The sequence below is a fragment of the Ceratotherium simum genome, unplaced genomic scaffold (assembly GCF_057802395.1).
Source record: "Ceratotherium simum simum isolate JZ-2026a unplaced genomic scaffold, ASM5780239v1 HiC_scaffold_49, whole genome shotgun sequence".
Classification (NCBI taxonomy): domain Eukaryota; kingdom Metazoa; phylum Chordata; class Mammalia; order Perissodactyla; family Rhinocerotidae; genus Ceratotherium; species Ceratotherium simum.
The window spans coordinates 60,013-82,686 of NW_028261265.1; the positions used below are offsets into that span (position 1 = coordinate 60,013).

Here is a 22,674-nt window from a genome sequence, read left to right on the forward strand (position 1 = left end):
TAGACAAGCTGGCTTCCTGAGGTATATCAAATTTTCCAGGAAACAAGATAAGCAATGGATAGAAAATATGGTGTCTACAAGCCTTGATATTGATTCTGCCACTCTCTGAGAGATTTAGCCACTTCATTTAACCACTCCCTTCTTGACTTTACTTAATCATAAATGGGAGACCATGTTGCTATCCACCCATTGTGAAGAGATGGATGAAAGGAGGGGACATGTGTAGAGTGCTTATTATATATTAGGGCACTGTGCTATGTGCTTTATGCCTCTATATCATCTTTATGCTTATGCAGATCTATAGATAATATCGATCAATAACAAAGACTGAGGATGTCTGGCAGGATATATATTTAGCCTATATACTCAAATTTGTATGGTCCAACAAGACATCACCGTGCTTAGAATTTCATTTCCTTGGATAAGTACTACTACCCCCACCCCTCCTCTTCTAAAATGCAAATAACCTTAGGGAAGGTACACTATTAGGTTGCTAACATAATGTTCACATGGACGTGGTCATAGAATTGCTTTCCTCAGTGACTGCAGAGACTTAAAGCAAGTATTAGTCCTAAATACGGGTCAGGAGAGAGGATCCAGGCTGGGAAAAAGGCACTGAGCGAGAAATATGGAGATGCCAAAGGCAACTATCACTGATTTAACTTCTTTAATGGTCCATACAATGCTTTCATACCCAAGACAACCCGACTCATCCCCACTCCTTCAGCATCTGTAAAACCCCCTCGCTAATGTTAGAGAGAACAACCTCTCTCTATTGCCCTGGGTATAGATAGGCCATCCACCTCCAGGCTGATTGCTACCTTCTCTGAGAGGACAAAAAGAAACACGGCTTGCCCCTGTGAGTTCCTGCTCTGCCAGCCTCACTCAGGGCCATGTGGGAACTGCATCTTCCTCACATTCAGCTTTTGAAGAATCTCATGGGGGGGTCTGTTTTTCCATTCAGTAACCACGACATCCGACTGCTGTTCCAGTTCAGGAGCACTGGCCGCGCTGCATTGTCGTATGACTTTTGAACGTTTGGGAAGTTCTAATTCCTCAAAACTCTTACATTCCGGAAGCCTAGTATTTAAAAGAAGAAGTTTCAGATTTCCTGCATTTCTAATGTAATCTCAAGAAACATAGTAATAACTCAAAGGGACTTACTCTTCTGTGTCACTGATTCGTAGGAAGTCAAGCTGTTCCACCACAGCTCCAGATATCAGCGTCTGAAATGTGATTGAGAAAAGATTCACAACTCTTAAATTCATCAAGCCATACCCTTAGGATCTGTGCATCAACTTCTCTGTAAGTACTAATACTTCAAAAAGAAGAGTCTACTTATAAAATATACATAATTCTTAAGTAAGTTCTTAAACGAGCATTCTAAAATCAGACAGGTTTTCACATACAAAAAAACTCCCTGAAGTAGAACATACACATCAAGCTATAAGTTCATGAGTCATAATAAATAGGAAAGTGAATGTGAGATGAACTGTATTTTCTCTCTGTTCTTAGAATTGTGGGTATTTATTTTTAAGCTGGAATTAAAATTCAGTACCCATCAAAATGTTGAAAAATACTTTGAAATTCAAAAAATATGAAATACTAAAATTGTTTTGGGAAAAGACAATGTGAAATTGCACTTTCTATTCTGCTACTATAATATATTTCAGGGTCATCCAATGATGGGATACTGCCAAGTCTCCATCTTTCAGGATCATGAAGATGTTGACTATCTAGGCCAGGGCTTCTCTACATCCTGGCAACCAATATTTGGTCATTTTATTTTGCATTAGTTCCTGATTATAGGTTGATTGTACCAAATGAGGCCAAATTCAAACACACTTTTTGTTTGTTAGTGGTTCATGGTGAATAGTATAAATGAATGATAACCCACAATGATTTTTAGCAATATGTGTCACTTCTAATTATCTGATGAATTGTCAGATAAAATTCAGAAATGTACTACATAAAAAACAGGCCATAAATTATTATTTTAAAAATAAGGCAATTCTTCAATCAAAATTGCCTTACATATATTACTTTCTCTGTTTTCTCACTGTTCATTTCAAATGTGAAGCAACGGGACACAGGGAATGCTGCTCTTGTCGGCTAACCACCAGAGCTGTGCTGCCTGCTCCTCGAGTGGAAACCCATAAACCAAGTGGATCCTCAACAAATACCCACTCCAAATGGCAAGATGGAAGTGTTACTAGCCATCATGCTAAAGCCTCCTTGCAGAGTCTGAGGGAGAAAGGCCAAACATGCAACTGACGTGCACATTCTTATGTGGCCCAGCCACAGCCAGGGTCTGAGCACAGTCTGTGCCTGGGTGGAGAGCAGTGCTGAGCACGATAAAAGTCTGTTGAGTGATACTTCCTAAGATGGAGGCTCACATCTACACATCCTGCTTTCTAGTTAACTAATTTAGATGAATATTTAGACAAATATTTATTGAACACCTACCATATGCCAGGCACTATACTGGGTATTGAGGATACAGCGTGTACAAAATACACAAAATTCTTGCCCTCTTGAAATCGACCTTAGGTGTGTGTAGGAAGCAGACAATAAACAAACAAACAGAAACCTAAATATGTTATATCAGATGATGATAAGTGCAAGTAGAAACAGGAAAGGTAGGGGATGGGCAGTGCCGGGGCAGGGGAGTAGGAGGAGGCAGATTTGCCATTTGATATAGGTGATCAGAAAAGACTTCTCTAATAGAGAGAAATGTAAGTAGAAACTGAAGGAAGGACTGTAGTCAATGATATGGATCTGAGGGAAGAGTACGCAGGGCTGAGGAACAGCAAGTGCAAAGGCTCTGAGGCAGTAGCATGCTTGGTATGTTTTAGGAGCAGTAAGGAGGACAGTGTGGTTGCAGCAGGGTAGACAGAGGGAGAGTGGTAGAAAGATGAGGTCAGAGAAGAAGGTCCATGCCATGGACAGTACAAAGACCACTGGCTTATGGCCAGTAGGAATTTAGGCAACTAGTATAAAAATCTAGGTAAGAGATGACGGTAGCTTGGATCATGATGTTAGTGCTAGAAGTGATGGGAAATGGTTAGACTCTGGATATAATCTGAGGATAGAGAAAACCGGATTTGATAATAGAATTGTAATGTCGGGCATGAAAGAAAGAGAAGAATCAAGAATTATTTAATTCTCAAAGCCAATAGCTAATATCAAAAACATAAAAAATTTTTGATTTAATATTTTCTATTTTTATTAGCCTACCCACTTATATCCTAATTCAGTCCATAAAGTAAATGTTTAGTCTGAGTTAATAGACAAATGCTAAATTCCATTAATAGTCTCTAGAGCTTTTGATAAAAAAAAAATTCAATTGGTTGCAGAGGCTCCTAAATTAGTTTCATAAAAAAATTTGCTAGGCATTAATACCTTAGTCCTGATGGTAGTTAAATAACTTAATATTGTAATATATGTGGCAAATGCAATATAATATTCAAGAAGTTATCCTGCTCTGTGATACTCAATTATATCCCATCAGGTCCTTTCCAACTGAACATCCCACCTCCGACTGCACTCTATCCCATCATTCTGCATCCCTACCTGGCTTTGTTTTCGGTTTGGCTCCCCCACTAGAATAAGTCCCATGAGATCAAGTACCTTGCATATTTTTTTTACCACTATATCCCCAGTGCCTAGAGGGAGCTCAATAAATGTTTGTTGAGTCAATGAACCAATATTTACATATTGCCTACAGAGAGAATAGTAGTGAGCAGATTACTCTGGGAATACAGAGATGAATAAAGCTTGGCCTGAAAGAGTTTTCAATCCACAGAGAGAAGCAGACATAAGAAACTAGCTACACCTAAAATAAGAACTACAGGGCCAGCCCCGTGGCTTAGCGGTTAAGTGTGCGCTCCGCTACTGGCGGCCCGGGTTCAGATCTCGGGCGCGCACTGACGCACCGCTTCTCCGGCCATGCTGAGGCCGCGTCCCACATACAGCAACTAGAAGGATGTGCAACTATGACATACAACTATCCACTGGGGCTTTGGGGAAAAAAAAGAAGGAGGATTGGCAATAGATGTTAGCTCAGAGCCGGTCTTCCTCAGCAAAAAGAGGAGGATTAGCACAGATGTTAGCTCAGGGCTGATCTTCCTCACAAAAAAAATAAATAAATAAAATAAAATAAGAGCTACAGCAAAGGTTCAAGTAAAATGCCATAGAAGGACAGTGGAAGGAGAAATTAATTTCAGTCTTGCAGACTTCACTAAAGAGGTGACATTGACCTAAGTTATAAAATTAAAGTATGACTTAGAGAGAAGGAAAAAAAAAAAGAAAAAGTCAACTCTAGAAGGAAAAAAAAAGAAAAAGGCAACTCTAGAATAGAGTAACAGCATCAGCAGGAAGAAAATTCCAATTACATTCCGATATTTTCAAGTATGCAGTATACTTGGGGAGGGGAGGGCAGGGCTGAGAATGACCTGCGTGGAAGGACGTCCTGGCTGATGAAGCTGGGAAGTGAGGCTGAGGCCCAGTGACGAGCGAGACTGCGGATCATGGGCCAAAGAAATTTGAAAGGGCTTGAAAGAAAATCCGAAAGAAACATATAGGTGCCGTTTTCATTGCTATATTCAAGAGAAGACAAAGGCCGGGGTGGGGGGAGGAGGGGTTGTTGTTTGATGGGTGTAGAGTTTCAGTTTTGCAAGATGAAAAGAGGATTATTCTCTGATTAAAGATTCTGTACTCATGAGTATAGGGCACAGCAGAGAGCAGGAGATGTAAAGATTAAACAATGGATTAAGTGAATACAGCACAGTGGGACCCCCTGGCTCCCTTCCTCCATCTTGTTCTCAGGACATGGAAGCAAAATGTATGCCCTTCAGGTTGGAGGTTAGATGTTCATTTTCTGGGGAAACTAAAGAGTCCAGGAGAAAAAAATCTCCAGATATTGGCACTGGGGTTTCCCCCAACAAAAAGGGCCCTTGCCACCAGACCGCCTTATAATTATAAATGAATTCATGACAAGAATCCTTATTCCCAAACACACAACTTCCAATAAACTTTTTACTCTTTCACTCTTAAAAATGAATGGATAGCTAAAGATTACCACACATCTGACATATGCCTCCAACATGAAAGACTAACCCCCCAAAAATAGAGAAAATAAACCTGAAGGAGATAATGTGGAGAAGAAAATTTCAAAAACTGTCTAGTTAATATTCTCAGAAATATAAGATAAAATATAATATCCAGAAAATAAGAACACGATACTATGAAAAGGGAAAATTGAAAACATGATAGCCAAAATACAAAACTTAATAGAGGAGCTGCATGATAAATATCAAAGAAATTGCCCCAGGAAGCATTACAAAAAGGCAAAGCAATAGAAAATAAGGGGGAAAAGATAAAAAGCTTAGATAAAAATCAATCAAATATGCAAAATACAAGCACTAGTAAATGAATATACAAACATGCCATTTATAACATCACTACGTAAGTCTCTCTATATCAATTTTCCTCTATCTTACTCAATATCAAACACCTACTACATGAAAGATTGTATGGGATGATCACAATTTTTTATAGGAAATAAGGCATTTAAGTCCATGATGGACTACAATCTGAGTAGTTTGTGTTAAAGGTCATAAAAAGATGTTAAAGAAGAGAAGTGTCGTGCCTGGTCTGGGTGATATTGTAGAACTGGCCCTTAAAGTTTGGTAAGACTTCAAAGCCCAGAGATCTTGAAAGAAGGAAACGGCGTGAGCAGAGGGGCAGAACCTCACAAAGTTCAGAATACAGTTAATTAATTTGTATTGGCAGAAGGACAAAGAGTGTTTAGTAGGAGATAACTGTGGGCAGAGAAGCTGTTATGGCTAACAGGGAACCACAAAGGGCTTCTGTTATTAGCAGCTGTGAAGATAACGCTGTGAGGTTCTAGATGTAAGAAGGATTATCTCCAGGTTGGAGGTTACTACGGAGCAGGGACAAGAGCACTGGACCAGAGTCAGGCTACCTGATCTCTACCTACCAGCCCAAGATTATACAGCCGGTCACTTCACCACTCTGGACTCCAACTTCCTCAAATGCAAAACTGAGGTTAGAGATGAGCTATTAAAGTCTAAAATTCTGGTTAGGAAACCACTGCAATTGTTCAAGAATCTGACTGGAGGAATCAGATAAACAGGGTGGTGACAACAGGAATAGGAAGGTAGGTACAGAATAAAACCTTACGACAAAAATCTTAAATAGAACATATATTTAAAAACAGCTGTATCTGTAGATTAATTGTCCTGAAAACAGAAACACTGAAATTCAGATTACCTGTAGACGATCAACAGGAACTTTGACTCCTCCAACCATTCCTTTTTTGAAGGCTGCCAGCATATCTAATATGGGGTTGAATCGGCTACCTCTAAAAAATATAAACAGATAAACAAAACGTGCATATTAATAACAATGAGAAATAAATAAGCTAATACTAAATGCCACTTTACATATGCAAAGCACTCTGCCACACACTGAGAGGGATACAAAAATACGAGGAGGCCCTGCTTCCAAAAGGTTCACAGTGTTAATGGCGGTGAGACCTCATTTCTTTCATCAACCTACCTTATATTGTCTTCCCGGATGAGAACAAGGAAAATGGGACGTCCGTGCATTTTCCAATATTGCTTAATGAACTGTGGTGCATTCTATGAAAACATAAGAATGAAGTAGGATGTAATAGCACAGTACATGAGCTGATCAGGATACTTAACCTTTAGTGGCAAAGAGCCAACAAAACTCATATATCAAGACAATTCACAATCAAACCCTGGATAAGATAAACTACTTAGGGGCAGAAATGTTCTGATACATACAAGTATAAAGGAACGAGTACATACAAGTTAAGATAGAAACCCTTCTGATCTTACACTTTGTTCTTAAAATTAATCAGATCATACATATTTTAAGGCTGCTTTTTTGTTGGTGGCCTAATAAATGGTCCCAGGGAGGAAAAATCAACCCAGGGTTATTATTCAGAAGATTAATTCTCACTCCACATTACTGCGGATTTATATTACAGCGGGTAGAAGAGATTGGACTGAATCTATACAGACCATCAGAAATGTGCAGAGAGTTCTCGATTTGACTCAATTTCTATTGCTGTCATCATCATCATCATACCAAAGACTCACATAACACTTCACCATGTGCCAGGCACTACTCTGAGTGCTTTACATATCTTAACTCATTTAATCCTCAGAACAGCCCTATTATTATTCAGTTATACAGATAAGAAAACAGGGACACAGAGAAGTCAAGTAACTTGCCCAAGATCACACAGCTGGTAAATAGTGGAGCCAAGATTAAGCAAATGCAATCTGGCTCCAGACTTCATGCTCTGAACCATGACTCTAAGCTTCTCTACTCTGCAAACGGAAAAGGGGGTAGGGGAGATTTTAACTGACTGAGTGTTATGAGTTAGCTGAGGTTTTACTTGGCATTCTTCACAAATAAAATCATTTTGCTAACTCAATTTTTGTTCAAAAAGAGATATACTATTGCTGTCGTGTGAACATGGTTTCCAAAACTGCTCCCTCTCTGCTTTTACAAACTAGATCCTTTCCTTCCATTTGTAGACAGGTATATCAAGCAAAGTCATACAACTTTATATAAAACAGACTCCGTCTGTTATTATAATGCTACAAGCAATTTAACTCTTTCTCCCAAAGCAGATGTTTTACTTTCACATTTTACACTGTGTTAACCCAGTGTCACAGATGCCCAGGAGCACTCAAGTTAACAACATAGGATAAAATCAGTAGAAACAAAGTCATCCCATTTCAGCAAAAAGGTGCTCTGACCTTTATATCATCTATCAGCAGTAAAACATCTTGAGACATGTAGAAATCACTTAGGTCGAAGATGATAAGATAACAAACCACAGTCTTTCCTAAAATGCGATAAATCTGTAATAGATAATTAAAAAAATAAATAAATACAAAACAGACCAAAGGCAAAGGTAAAGCTTAAGTCCTAATAAAAATTAAAACTGATATTTAATCCTGAATAAGGAAATAATATCTTGTGAAATTCACATAATATTAAGAAAGTTTAAAGTTTCTTGATTGGATCAGTATGCTAATAAACTTAAAGTAGTCCACCTCTACTATGATGGAAAAAGCCTCTGTTTGAGTAAATACTGTTATAGTCAAATATCTTACAACGCTTAAAAATAACATAGCAGTGAGATGCTTATTCATTCCTAGAAGACTTCTGTAATATCATACAAGACAAATAATAAGATTTACTTGTAGAAAATAATAATTCAGGTAATTAGCCCAAGTATATAATGAAATGTGAGCATGGATGCATAGCAGGTCAAACATCATTTCAGTCCGTGGTATTATAACCTGAACACTGCTCTACAAGGAAAATGCATGAGCATCTTTGATGTCCCGAGGCAGCCAATGGGCCTATCTGGCCTTCCGGAGAGTCCTAACTTTTCATTGATACCCAGATGGAAATAAGCCTGTAAGACATAAATTTGTGAATCAGAGTCAGGCAAGAATCCATACTGTTCTTTTGTTGCCCCTTTTCCCCCCTGACTATTGCCCTGCTAATTTCTGATCTTTCTAGAGAAAAAGAGGCCAGGGAAATCTTATTCAGTGAACTTGTAGGAAAACAAGCTAGCCAATGATGTCCACTTAGATTCTGGGGCCCTGAGAGATTTCAGAGCAAAGCTTCTGCAGATCCACTTAGCAACATCCTAAAATTTGATATTGTTCTTATGCTATCATAAATGTACAACTTGCACAGCTCTGTCTGATTCACAAAAGAATACAGAGACAAATGCTTTCTGTGTGATAAAAAATCTGGCTATTTCAAGTTTTAAAAAAACAGGGCCACACATCTCCTAATAGATTCCCACCCTCAAGTATTTCTCACCAAAATGGAAATTGTCTTTATTGATTTTTCTGATCAGAGGAATTTTATGAAAAATTTAAGCCATATGCTACAGGTGAATGGTCCTATTTACTCTCACAACCCCTTAGGCAACTACTATTTCACTTCGGTGTATGTTGAAAGGAACGTAATTTATTGTGTGATCCCTAAGAAACACCAAAGTATAAGATAGGGTTACAGATTTTTTTTTTTTGAGGAAGATCGGCCCTGAGCTAACATCTGCCAATCCTCCTCTTTTTGCTGAGGAAGACTGGCCCTGGGCTAACATCCATGCCCATCTTTCTCTACTTTATATGGGACGCCGCCACAGCATGGCTTGCCAAGTGGTGCGTCGGTGCGCGCCCGGGATCCGAACCGGTGAACCCTGGGCCGCCGCAGCAGAGCATGCGCACTTAACCGCTTGCGCCACCGGGCCGGCCCCAGGGTTACAGATTTTTAAAAGTACATAGTTAAATATTTACATGAATGGGTTCATATACTACATAATCTATTTGGTGTTCCATTTTTTTAAATTTAATACTGTGGTGTTTCAGTTTCAAGATGGTAATTGAGCCTATGCATTTACTCTACATTTCAATGTTGAAATGATTGAAGAAATATAAAGACTGGAAAAATATCTGTAGAAGTATCAGAAAAAGGGAAAGGTGCCACTGTGGAGCAGAAACTTAGAATTTCTGTAAGGTAAAAGCAGAAAGACTTGGAATGAACTACAAGTTATTCAGTGCCAGAGCTGAGCACTTAATCCAGTCAAGAAGCCTCTTTATCCTGTTTAACACCTATTCCCCGGTGAAGGCAGCTCCCAATATTTTATTTCAAAACTAATTCAGTAAACGCCTTTGAACAGTACAATATTATTTTTTCTCTTTTATATACATTCTCTTTGAAACGTAATGCCAAGTTGGTCACCCTCTAGAAGTAATGGACCAATTTATACTGACATTAACAGTGCATAGGTCCTTTTTGTCACTCTCTTGGGTCAAAATGATACTTCATTTTAGTTTTAAACTACTGTATTCAAATATTTTGTGGTTGACTATTTTCCCATATATTTAATGGCTATTTGTATGTTCTATAACTTTTTTCATTTGTTTCCTTCTCTACTGGGTATTTGTTATTCTTTTTGATTTGTAAGAGACCTTGGTATATTAAGAATATTATCCTTTGTATCAAATATTTTTCCCAGTTTGCTCATCTTCAACGCTGTTATGAAATGTGAGAAGAACTGCACAGTACGTCAAACATCATTTCAGCACATGGTATTTCAATCTAAACGTTTTTCTACTAGGAAATTTCTAAAGCATCTTTGATGTGCTAGGTTGCTTATGCTATCTTCAGCTATGTTTAGTTAAATTTGTCAATCATTTCCTTAATGATTTTTTGACACTGGTATTATTCTAAGAATGGACTTCCCCTCCCAACAGTTATAAACTGTTCTCCTATTTTTTCTTCTAGTGATTTTATATTTAAATCATTTTTTAAAAAAATATTTAAATTTTTAATCTATCTAGAATTTATTTTTGTATTTGATGAGAGGTAGAAATCTAACCTAAATTTTCCTAAATGGAAAATCAAATCAACTGTCTCTACACAATCTACTGATTATGATTTGAACTGGTTTCAAATATCAACCTGATCATATACAAAATTACTGTCATCACCAAAGCTCTCTGTTCATTCTGTGAAGGCGCACACATCTATGTCAGAGTTAGCTCTGTGTTTCCTTATCCTTCTGCACTATATGTTCCTAGAGAACAGCATCCCCTGAGTCGGCACTGTGCCTACCATATAGCTTGATGGATGAATGAATGAACTGAATGTCCTCCTGAGCCACATGTGCCGTGTGAATATTGATTCTGGAACAGCAGTAGTTTCAGACAAAGTCAACTGGCCAGAAAGAGTACTCTATAAGCATCATTCGTATAGCTTCCCTGAAACTACAGTACATAACACTAGATGGAACCCCCTTTCCCTCAAATATTTTCAATTTTTCAGAAATACATGTATGTCTTTAGACTTCTTTCAGACAAGTGATTGTATTAATCAACCATGCACAAGTTAAAACGTACTCATCTAGGTAGTTTTCCTTTAAATACTACTCTATTACAGTAAAAGGATTTTCCTTAAATTTCTGAACCATGGTACAGCAAGTCTATGACAATTAAGTAATCAGATATGGAATGCCCCCTGCATTTCAGGGTGCAGATAATACTGTCCCCACGTTGAACACATTCACACCATTTAATGCACTGAAACATACAGTAGGGACCAAACCACCCAGAAGTACAGAAATACTTCATTCCAGATCTGCATTTATTCAGATCTCGCATGAGGCAGATCACACCACAGTTACCACATCATGAAACATTACACACAGTAAAAGCCCTGCTCTTCGCTGTTGGCCCTCACATTCTCCTCAGTGGGATGAAGACAGGTGCAGCTCCTCAGAACAGAATGAGCCACTGGCGTAAGAATATGTGATTAACTAAGATTTGAGGGAACACTTTTAAAAGGTAGACTTATGAGAAGCAGTATACTAGGCAGTATATCTTAGGGGATGACTCCCAAAGAGCAGCTAGCTTGGAACACAGAGACTGTAGCCACAGAGACTCTTCCGTCCTGACACGGGTACCGGGAAGCTGAGCTCTTGGTCACAAATCTGTGTTTTTAGCCATGCCACACACCCAAACTGTAAATCATTGGTTAACACCATCTTTAAAACAACAAAATATAAAATAAATCAGGAACATGTTATAAGTCTTCACCTTACTCTGTAAAGAAATGCTTCCTACCGCCTCTGTGATTCCACAGAACCTTGTACAAATGTACATTATAGCATTTATCAAAGTGGACTGTAATAAACTATTTTTTCTATCATACCACTAGACACCGAGAACAGGGACAGAGTCATTTTATCTGAGTGCCCCACATAGTGCTCTGCACATAGGAGGTGTTCACTGATAAATGAATGAATAAAATGTCACATTCAAGTCATTTGGAGCCATATTGGGTTTTTGTTTTTTTTTATTGATTGATTGATTGATTGTGAGGAGATCAGCCGTGTGCTAACATCTGCCAATCCTCCTCATTTTGCTGAGGAAGATTGGCCCTGGGCTAACATCCATGCCCATCTTCCTCCACTTTATATGGGACGCCGCCACAGCATGGCCTGACAAGCGGTGCGTCGGTGTGCGCCCGGGGTCTGAACCGGCAAACCCCGGGCCGCTGCAGCAGAGCGCACACACTTAACTGCTTGCGCCACCAGGCTGGCCCCATGTTGGTCTTTTAAATCTTGACTGCATGTTGTCTGGTAGAATACAAACTCACCAACAAAAAAGGTTGCTAAGGAGGAGGGGGTAGGGGGAGGGCGAAAGGGATAAAGGAGCACACATGTATGATGACGGATAAAAACTAGACTATTGGTGGTGAGCATGATGCAGTCTATACAGAAAATGAAATATAATAATGTACACCTGAAATTTACACAATGTTATAAGCCAGTAAGACCTCAATAATAATAATAAAAAAAAGAATAAAAAAAAGTTGCTACTATAAATTAGGCCTGAAAAAAGAGATTTTTTCTGTTTTTTCATGAGAGCATGTTTATCAATAATAAGAATAAAGAATAATAACCTTTGTTTTCATTTTCTGGAGCTTTCAGTGAGAGACCCTAAAAGTATATCAGCAAATACAGCCTGCACCTGAAGGATAAGTGCTTCGTGTTAGAGCCTTAGATTTTTGCCCCTCCCATGCTGCCTCCTTTTCTTGTCTTGTGGGTCATCAGTTCCTGCTTGGTCTCATTTACCCTTTTCTACCATAAAAACCAGCTTTCCATCATTTATATCTTGGTGTGATTTTAAAGTGTTACACACTCCAGGGATTCTTGCATTTTTAGCCTTATCTCTCTAATTGGAAAAAAAAAAAAGAGCTCTGAATTTGTTAGAGGAGGTTGAAGGGCTCTTGAAGAGCTGGTGCTCTGGGTGGCCTGACACCCGGGTTCTGGTTTTGTTGCCCATGGGTAAGGTCCAGTCTGACCGGCAGCAACTCTGAGGCCCTGCACTGCCCCATGCAATGTGCCCCTCACTCTCTAAGCTTTCACTCTCTGTCGTAGCAGCAGGGCTTTGACCACACATGTTTATATCAATCTAATCGACTTCATCTTGATCAGTTGAGAGAGACGACGATAAACAACTCCACCAAACACTGCGGAGTTTGTTCCTGTATTGAATAATTACCAAATAAAAGTGGTACCTTATAGGGGCCGGCCCGGTGGCGCAAGCGGTTAAGTGTGCGCGCTCCGCTGCGGCGGCCCGGGGTTCGCTGGTTCGGATCCCGGTGCGCACCGATGCACTGCTTGGCCAGCCATGCTGTGGCAGCGTCCCATATAAAGTGGAGGGAGATGGGCACGGATGTTAGCCCAGGGCCGTCTTCCTCAGCAAAAAAGGAGGAGGATTGGCGGATGTTAGCACAGGGCTGATCTCCTCACACACACACAAAAAAAGTGGTACTTTATAAATAACCAGTGCAAGTCAACAATTTTCCATCCCTAATGAGCAGGAATATCCCTAACACAGGCACTTCTGCATCCACCTGCAGAGCAGTGCATGCAAAGGCCTCAAAAGTCACCTTTTAATCCACTCCAAATAGGTATGTAACTGCATCAAAGACAAACGCAGATGTTACTTTATAAGTACTTTGAGACTCAGCAAACCGAAGGGGTAGAAATTACTTCAGACTCCAAATAGTAAGGCAAGGGAAAAAGGGAAGCAGTTATTACCAATACATAGATATTTAGATAAGAAGGTTTCTTTAACAGTTAATAAAAGGGAAAATAATCAAATCAAATGGAAAGCTTAATTTTACACACAACTACTAAAATTAAGGCTAATTTGTTATTTAAGTGCTCAGTCTAGGTTAGTAATAGATTTTAGCAAGGAGTTAAAATCAATGAGACCTATGAATATAATGTATACACCACAATGCAGCTGTTTATTCAGTAAAAATGTCTGATAAAGTAGGTTTCTCAAGATAAGTAGAAAGACTTTTGGATTAGTGACCCTGTCTCAGCATCAGATGAGCTATGCCTCCCGACTGTAAGCTAAGTCTAGTCATCACGCTCCAGGACTCCCACAAGTAGACAGAAAGAGGCAGAATCACTTACCTTCACGAGCTCCTGCTGAGCCCGTATTTGAATAGGTTCTACCTGCTGAGGAGTTTGAGTCTGAATACCATACGTGTTGAGGAAAACTTGAAGGCTAAAGAACATGGGGGAAAAAAAGAGAGAGACATTTTTAAGCAATGCATTTATAGTTTGGAAAATGGTGAAGGAGGAGGAGAAAATGGAAGAGACTATGCTAACTTGGAGCACATGATTAATTTGCTAATGTCAGCAATATGCCATCTGCCCTGGAATCCACAACTTCATCAAGTCACAGAAAAACACCAAACCAGACTAGGATAACAGCCAAGAATTGAAGTATAATTTACCAATGTGAAAAATGAAATTTACAGATTCATTTTCTATATGGAGAGAATTTAAGAATGCATATGAGTATAATTGCAAAACAATACATAAAAGCTTGAGTCTAACAAAATGTTATTTTAAGGGTTCTATAATATGGTTGGGAATGCTCTTAAGATTTAATTTGTATATAAAACAGATATGTTTATGAGTTTCTTTATAACTCTTTGCAATATGTTATATAATAATTTTACTTGGTCAACAAATATTTTAGAGATAGTTATTACTATTCAGAGGTGGTTCGTAGAAATATTGGGTATAATGGAATGCCTCAAACAAAGAGTAGCACTTAAAGAATTTTATGAGAAAAGAAAAGACAGAGATTAATAAAATGTATACACTTGAACAGCATTTTTAATGCACTGGAAAGATGCTGTGCTATGTACATGCAGCATTTGAATTAATAAAACACTACATATACCCCAAACATCTTTATGTATACCAAAGCCTTTGATAACTAGCTCTGAAAACCTCTATGCATGTCTATGCCTATTTTATTATCATGCACGTGAAAATTAGTTATTCAAATCATTCTGTGTAGCACTGAGAATATCTGAGAGCCTGCTTTTTAGAAAGAAAGTGGACAGTCACACTCAACAAACAGATTAAAAATGACAATAGCATTCCTTTTGGTTATTCTTTCTCACTCAGTTCATTCTTGCTGGTTAAGGTATAGAAGGAAGGAAGATAAACAAGTCCTTCTCCAAAGATGTTTACTTGCTCTAGAAGCTACCATGAATTTAATTAAGTGCCACCCACCCCTTCTCTGCAGAAGCCTTAAAAAAAATATTAAAAGGCTGTTTAGTTTTCATAGATACTTAGAGTCTCCTAGATCAACTCTTGAGAAAGGCTAAGAATGTCTCCCATATTCCATTAGCTTGTCTCTAGTTTGATTTCAAAAGACTCTAATTCTCAAGGCAGCCAGGGGCCACAAAAAAATGTAGGGAGCAGAGAATATCAGAAAAAAAGAAAATGTAAGCAAACTCAAGAAGAATTAAAAAGAATGAAAAGACTCAGAAATGTCTTCCTCTTTTCTTTTACTTTGAGATTATCATAATTTCATTCTTTAGAATCTTTCCTTTTTCTTTATCTAACTTCCATTATATTACTTCTTGGCCATGAGATAATACCTACTTAATCTGCCTAGCATTTATGTCTATGTCAGATCATTTAGTTACACCCTTCTGCCTCCACTCCCTGAAACAGGCCCTCCATAACCACAACCACACCCCAGGCATTAGGAAGTTGATTAGGAAGATTAGATTAGGAAACTGAGGCCCAGAGAGACTGAGCCTTGGCCATTGCCTTGAAATTTAATTGTCTTCTTATGATCAAATGTAAAGTTTTGATATTTTGCACATACATTGTCAACTAACCCCTAATGCAACACCAGGGAGCTAATAAGCTCTATCAAGACGCATACCCAAGTTTCTCTGGCAGTCACCTTATTAACTGTTTCTTTTTAAAAGAATTTACAGGGATATCTCAGTGTAAAGCCAAAAAAGAAAGAGAGATGAGGAAGACTGGCAACTCAAAAAGCCTTATCTAATTATTTCAGATAGAATAACCTCCCACTACTTATTTCTATATCTGATTGTTTTATTTCCTCTTTAAAATTCATCTTTAATGAAAAAAATATAGAATATTCAGAATTTTTACCTAGAGGAGATCCTATATGAATCCTTTTATTTTTCTCCCAGAAGTAGAATAATTCAAACCAAGAAAAGAACAAAACTGAAAAGATTAAAAAAAAATTATACCCACACATAATAGTTGACTCTTTTCCTCACCATTCTGCACCTTTATCTGCTGAATTTTTCTAAAAACCATCAATTTAAAACATGTAACTTGCACTTTTATTCTCTAGTTCTTTTATGTCTGTATAATGTTTTCCAACACATTATGCACTGTTGTACATATTAATTGCATTTTTAATATAAATGTATTCTTTTGCATTAATAGTTTAAACCTGTAGGCCATTCATTATGATTAGTTATTTGAAGTAAACAAATGAGTCCTTGAAATCAGTTTGTTATATACCACGAGGAGAGAGATTGTTCAGTAAATACAATTGATAAACTATGGGACTGAGGACCTCTGCTGGCAGTTTTGAGGCATTATTTTTTTTAAACCATAATACTGACAAGAGGAAAGGTGAAACTCTCTCTTTAATCTGAAGTATTCCTTTTTACTTAGAATCCTTTAATTGCCTTCCTAAAATTTTAATTATTGGTTCTACCGCACTTTCAGCAATTTGGGTCTTTCATTTCCACAACAGTTGCTTTACTTTTTAAAAAGAAAAACATTAAAAGTAAGACTATTGGATGAAAATATTAATTTTAATATTATTAATGTTTTAAAGCAAATTAAATTTGTTCATGAATAATGACTTCATTTTTATTTGACATAGTGGCTGCATACAGATATATTTAGATGAAGTGTGTATATATAGATATAGATACATCCTCATGACACAGAACATGGAATTTAGTATCAAATTAGAATAAAATTTTAATAACATAATTATTAAGAAATTTCTCATTTTTCCAGAAACTAGACTTGTTTCATACGTAATATATATCTAGACACCCTTGGAAGACAAGTTTTTATCTAAATGTTCAGAGCAATTTTTTAAAGCTTGAAAATGCAATTGGACTGGTAACCCTTCACTCCACTTCACCCTAATGTCACTTACTTGTGCATTCTTTCTATTATTCATAAATTCATGTATTATTACGACTGAAAGAGACCTTAGAAGTCGTATAGTTCAGCCCTTTCATTTTACAAGGAAGACATCTGAGACCCATAGAGATGAACAACAGCCTCTACCTGTCCTTGCCAAGTCAGGGCGAGACGAACAGATAACTCCCAGAGACACTCATCTTCTAGGGACATATCTCCTCAAGCAAGAGAAGGGACATGGACAGCAGAGTTGCAGCTCTGGGCCACAAGAACCCAGTTCTGCTGTGGATACAGGAAGACCTAATCTGAGCTTGGTTCCAAGCATTCAAGCTGCTAGGAGGAAGTTTGGATTCAGGGGCAGGAGCAATAATAATAATCATGACAAACGTTATTGAGCACCAAGTATGTGCTAGGCAGGCACAGTCCTAAGCACTTGACATGGGATAACTCACGTAATCATCACAGCTATCCTGCATAGGATAAAACTGCTAGTATAATTAAGGAAACTGAGGCACAGGGAGATTGAGCCACTTCCCCAAGGTCACTCAGTGAAGGTTCAAATCCATGCGGTATGGATCCACAGCTCATGCTCTTAATCTCACATTAGGAGAAAACATAACAAGCCCAAAAATTGGTCCCAAAGGGTCCATCCTAGAATTATAGGTGCCCTGCATAACCTTGAATCAGATAGAGATCTCCTACAGCCCAATTCTATTAGATCTAGAATTCTAGAAATTTAAGAGCTGGAAAGGGCCTTGGAGAACATGTAATCTGGTGCTCTTTAATCTCTTTTGGTTTACAGACTTCTTTGAAAATCTGCTAAAAGGAATAAAACTTGTCCTCTGAAAAATGCATAAACACACATGATGGCACAGCAACAGACACACACAATTATGCATAAAATTTTGTGTTGCTTATGGAATCTCTGAATCCCATTTATAGATCTTAGGGGACCATAGGACCCCAGATTTAAAATTTCTGACTTAGACCAAACTTCACAATTCACATTTTATATAAAATTGTCTGTCTCATATCTCTGTACTCAAAGCAAAGAGGCTAGCTTTGTAAATGACAATGCTGTCTGACTGTTTTCACATGATGGTACATATAGAAAATAATAATACTGCATGGCACCCAGGCATAAAGAAAAAAACCTTCTCAAGACCAGAGGTGACCGGCCCCAAGAACCCAGCATCCCCAGACCTCACCAAACCACCCAAGGACTGAGAAGAATCAATATCTCCAAATATCCATACCCAATTCACAGCATAGCTGTTGGGAAGCCCTGCCTGAGAGTCCTCCACTAGATGACAAACTACAAACTGGCTTAGGATACCAGGGCTTAAATTTCCTTCTCACTCCCGAATCCACTTAAAATTCTCACTCCCACCACTAGCCCCAACTTAGTTTAGATTTTAAACCTCACTTCCCAGATCTTCAAAATAATAGCTAGATGGGGCCAGCCCAGGGGCGTAGTAGTTAAGTTCATGCACACTGCTTCAGCAGCCTGGGGTTCACAGATTCGGATCCCAGGTGTGGACCTGTGCACCGCTTATCAAGCCATGCTGTGGCAGGCGTCCCACATATAAAGTAGAGGAAGATGGGCACAGATGTTGGCCCAAGGCCAATCTTCCTCAGCAAAAAAAAAAACAAGAGGAGGATTGGCAACAGATGTTAGCTCAGAGCTAGTCTTCCTCACCAAAAAAAAAAAAAAAATCCTAACAAAATAATAGCTAGATGTATTAGTTATTGATTGCTGCTTAACAAATTAACCCAAACTTAGTGACTTACAAGAGAAGTATTTATTGTCTCACAGTTTGGGCGGGCAGCAGCTTAGCTCAGTGGTTCTGGCTCATCGTCTCTCCATCAGGCTGCAGTCGGAGTGTCAGGTGGGGCTGCAGTTACCCGAGGCTCGACCGGGTCAGGAGGATCTGCTTCCCAGCTCAAGCACAGAGCTCTCGGCAGGAGGCGGCAGTCCCTCGCCACCTGGGCCTCTCTGGGACGGCACACAACATGGCTTCCCCCACGGCAGGCAATACCAAGAGAGACAGAGAACCTCAAACGGAAACTGCAATCTTTTTATCACTTCATCTCAGAAGCGACGCTTCTGCTGTATTTGATTGTCACACAGACCAACACAGGCACAGTGCAGGGAGGAACCGCACCAGCGTGTGAATACCAGGAGGTGGGGTCATTGGGGGCCATCTCAGAGGCTGGCTCCCACACTGGTGTTTATTGAGTGTCTACTCACTTACAAGCACATATTTATAAAGTATTATCTCATTTATTTTTTACAGTAGTACTCTGAGATAGATAGCCCCATTTCACCATATTGGTCAAAGAGCCTAAGACCAAGGGATGTTAATTGCCCAAGGTCATACAGATGATAACTGGCAGAAGAGAAAGTCAAAACAAGGCCTATCTGTCTGTAAGGATTCACATTCTTTTCAACATGTTATTATATTTCCATGATGTGCTTTGCCTTCCTGAATCTCAATTTTTCTAGACCTCATTTCTCATCTATGAACCCCCTGTCATTTTCTTTTCAGTTCTGACCCATCATTCTATATTTTGCCCACTCGTGCTGCCAATTCCACACCCTCTGATTACTTAGGTCAACAGCACTTCCTCAGACCATATTTCACCCCATCTTCTCAATAATCATGTGAGATGTGCAAAGCATTATGTATCAAAATATAATTGTAACTTTAGTAATAGCTATTGTTTAAAAAGATGTAAAAAAGAAAAGTGTAAAGATGTTGAAGAACAAACCTGAAACATATAATTGTTTCATTTGCAGAGATTAACAAGTGTATTCCACTGCCAGTAAAAACAGGCTGAAGTTTCAGTGAGGAAGGAGAATGAGGCAAAGTGCAGGTGCCACTGAGATGATTTCCACACGTTTCCTGAAGACTCTACTGATTAAAATGGATACACAACAAGCTACAGGATGAAAGTGGCCCTGTAGAATATCAGCTGGCCATTCAAGTTTTCACTTCAAAACAAACAGGAGTCAAATATGAGAAACTGCCTCAGTTGCTGGCCTTTCTGTCTACCAACTGCACTAAGTGGTTCTTACTGAATGGACTGGTGGGTGTATATTAATTAAAGGACTCCCATCCTAATACCAACCTATCCAGGTGTTAACTTCCCTGGATATCAATTGGTCAACATGATATGAGCCAAGTAGATATGTCTAATCTAGTTTTCTTTCCACATATAAAAGAGCCTTAAAAATTGTGCTTCTTGAGATGCATCAAATCTGAAGTTACCCCTCTCTGGTCACTCTGAATAGGCAGTGGTAAAAATGTGTTGGAAAGATGGCGTATGCATATGTGTGCGTGCATTTGTGCATGTGTGTGAGTATGTGTATGTTTGCATGAACGTTGTTCTGTGATTAACAGTGAAAATCAGATTTCTTGTCCTATTTGTACATTGTTCTAAGTCACTCTCACTAAAGTCATGCATTTGTAGATATGACTTTCCCATTTTGAGGGAGCAGGGGATGTAGTCATAATCTTCCCCAACTTAGAAAAAACCCTGAAGCTTAGACAGAAGTTGTGGACCATATAGAAGAACCAAGACCTAAACTCATGTCTCCCAGCTCTAAATCTAATTCTCTGTCTACTACACCAAACCAGAGAATCACAATCAGAGAAAAACTATTGGGAGACGAAGGGCTTATGATATCGAAGTAAGAAATAGTATCTCCTTTCTCCATCTGATTTTAAAATTAAACAAGAAAAGGAGGTCCTCAAATTCTTTGAAGGGATAGAGCAATCTTACAAACACTGAAAAAAGCTAAATGGTATAGCCCACCAGCCTTAAAATATTTTTACCACTGTCTAAAATGTTCTCTAATTAGTTTCATTGTATCCTTTCCAAGAGACCCTTTATAAGACAAATGTTAATTTCTCAATTAGGAGCACTATACATTAATTCATGTGATAAAATAACCATGTTAGTATAAGCTAGTACAGAAATTTTCATCGTCCATGGAATCCTGCAGCCTCTGGAACAGGATCTTATAAACTTCCTGGAAGACGAGGTGCGTGGGTGAGTCTCTACCTCTCCCATACGTCTTCTTTTACAGAGCTATCTCATGATTTTGTCAGTTTTATGTGTTGACATTTTGTTTGAATAAAGAGTTATATTGTTTTTAAAACTCTGAAAACCACTGTATTAATTCATATTATAAGTTCTCTTTTGGTATGAAGATGCTGGGTAAACATTACATCCCTAGGACAAGTAGAAGGAATCACAGGACAAGGCCATTGAAAAAAATCAAACCCAGGGAAAATGTGAAATTCATGAATTCTGTCAATAGAGGGAGTGCTAGGCAAGTATGGAACTCAGAAACAAAAATTTTAAATGAGGAGACAATTCCAATGAGATGAGCCGGTGAAGGGGTTTCCTCTCCCATCTGCAAGACTCAGGGTTTGTTGTATGCTGGGGCTGGCCCTGCAAAAACTGGTGTGCAGCCCTCCTAAAAGAAGCTATGTTCAGTGTAAATCTTGAATGTTTTCAAGAACATCTTTGGCAGAGATCTTATGAAGCTAGGAAGGATACAACTGTGCCAGCAAGTTATATATAAAATGCATAAACCTGAGCACAGAGGATTTTTACAGGAGTGAAACTATTCAGTGTGATACTACAATGGTGGATGCATGTCATTATACATTTGCCAAAACCCATAGCATGTACAACACCAAGAGTGAACCCTAATGTAAACTATGGACTTTGCGTGATAATGATGTGTTGATATAGGTTCATCAGTTGTAACAAATGCACCACTCTGGTAGAGGATGTTGATAATGGAAGAGGCTATGCATATGTCAGGACAAGGAATACATGGAAAATCTCTACACCTTCTCATCACTTTTACTGTGAACTCTTGCTCCAAAAAATACAGTCTATTTAGAAAATTTGTAAACTTGTCTTTTCCCACTATCAATTGTTATTAGTGAGAAAATTGGATATATAAAGACCAATTTTGCCCAACTGCTCTGTACCACACACAGATTATAAACTTGTTGTTTTTTTCTAGAGACCTATAAACTATTCTCTCTTAACTATGTTTCTCTCATTAAGAATGAAGAAAGACCTTCATCAAGAGAGACTGACTTGTGGGAGAAAATGCAGGCCAACTGTTTTTTTGTCGTCTCGCTGTGAAATAAATAACAGCTATTTCTTTTTTTTTTTTTTTTTTTTTTTTTTTTTTTTAAAGATTTTATTTATTCAGTTTTTTCCCCCCAAAGCCCCAGTAGACAGCTGCACGTCATAGGTTCACATCCTTCCAGTTGCCGTACGTGGGACCCGGCCTCACGCTGGACGGAGAAGTGGCGCCTCGGGGCGCTCCCGGGATCCGAACCCGGGCCGCCAGCATCAGAGCGCGCACACTTAACCGCTAAGCCACGGAGCCGGCCCTAACAGCTATTTCTCTTTCCTTTAAGAAACATTAGAAGTCCCTCTCATTTATTTATCTTGTCAGTTTACCTTAATGATCATGCTATTAAGAGAAAGTATTGTTATTTCATGACATTGGAAACTCA

At 38.6% G+C, this 22,674-nt stretch overlaps 1 protein-coding gene across 1 annotated transcript in view; it reads right to left on the minus strand.

The window, feature by feature from the left end:
- Positions 1–14,213, minus strand: part of LOC147911173 (phosphorylase b kinase regulatory subunit beta-like) — a 47,078-nt gene extending 32,865 nt beyond the window's left edge. The window contains exons 1-7 of the mRNA XM_087428455.1: positions 14,081–14,213; positions 8,403–8,488; positions 7,821–7,923; positions 6,583–6,665; positions 6,295–6,385; positions 1,165–1,226; positions 918–1,080 (exon numbers count right to left, since the gene is read on the minus strand). Coding sequence (XP_087284581.1) covers positions 918–1,080; positions 1,165–1,226; positions 6,295–6,385; positions 6,583–6,665; positions 7,821–7,923; positions 8,403–8,488; positions 14,081–14,185 — 693 coding nt within the window. The 5' untranslated portion in view covers positions 14,186–14,213. The remainder of the gene's footprint in view (positions 1–917; positions 1,081–1,164; positions 1,227–6,294; positions 6,386–6,582; positions 6,666–7,820; positions 7,924–8,402; positions 8,489–14,080) is intronic.
- Between the last annotated feature and the right edge of the window lie 8,461 nt (positions 14,214–22,674).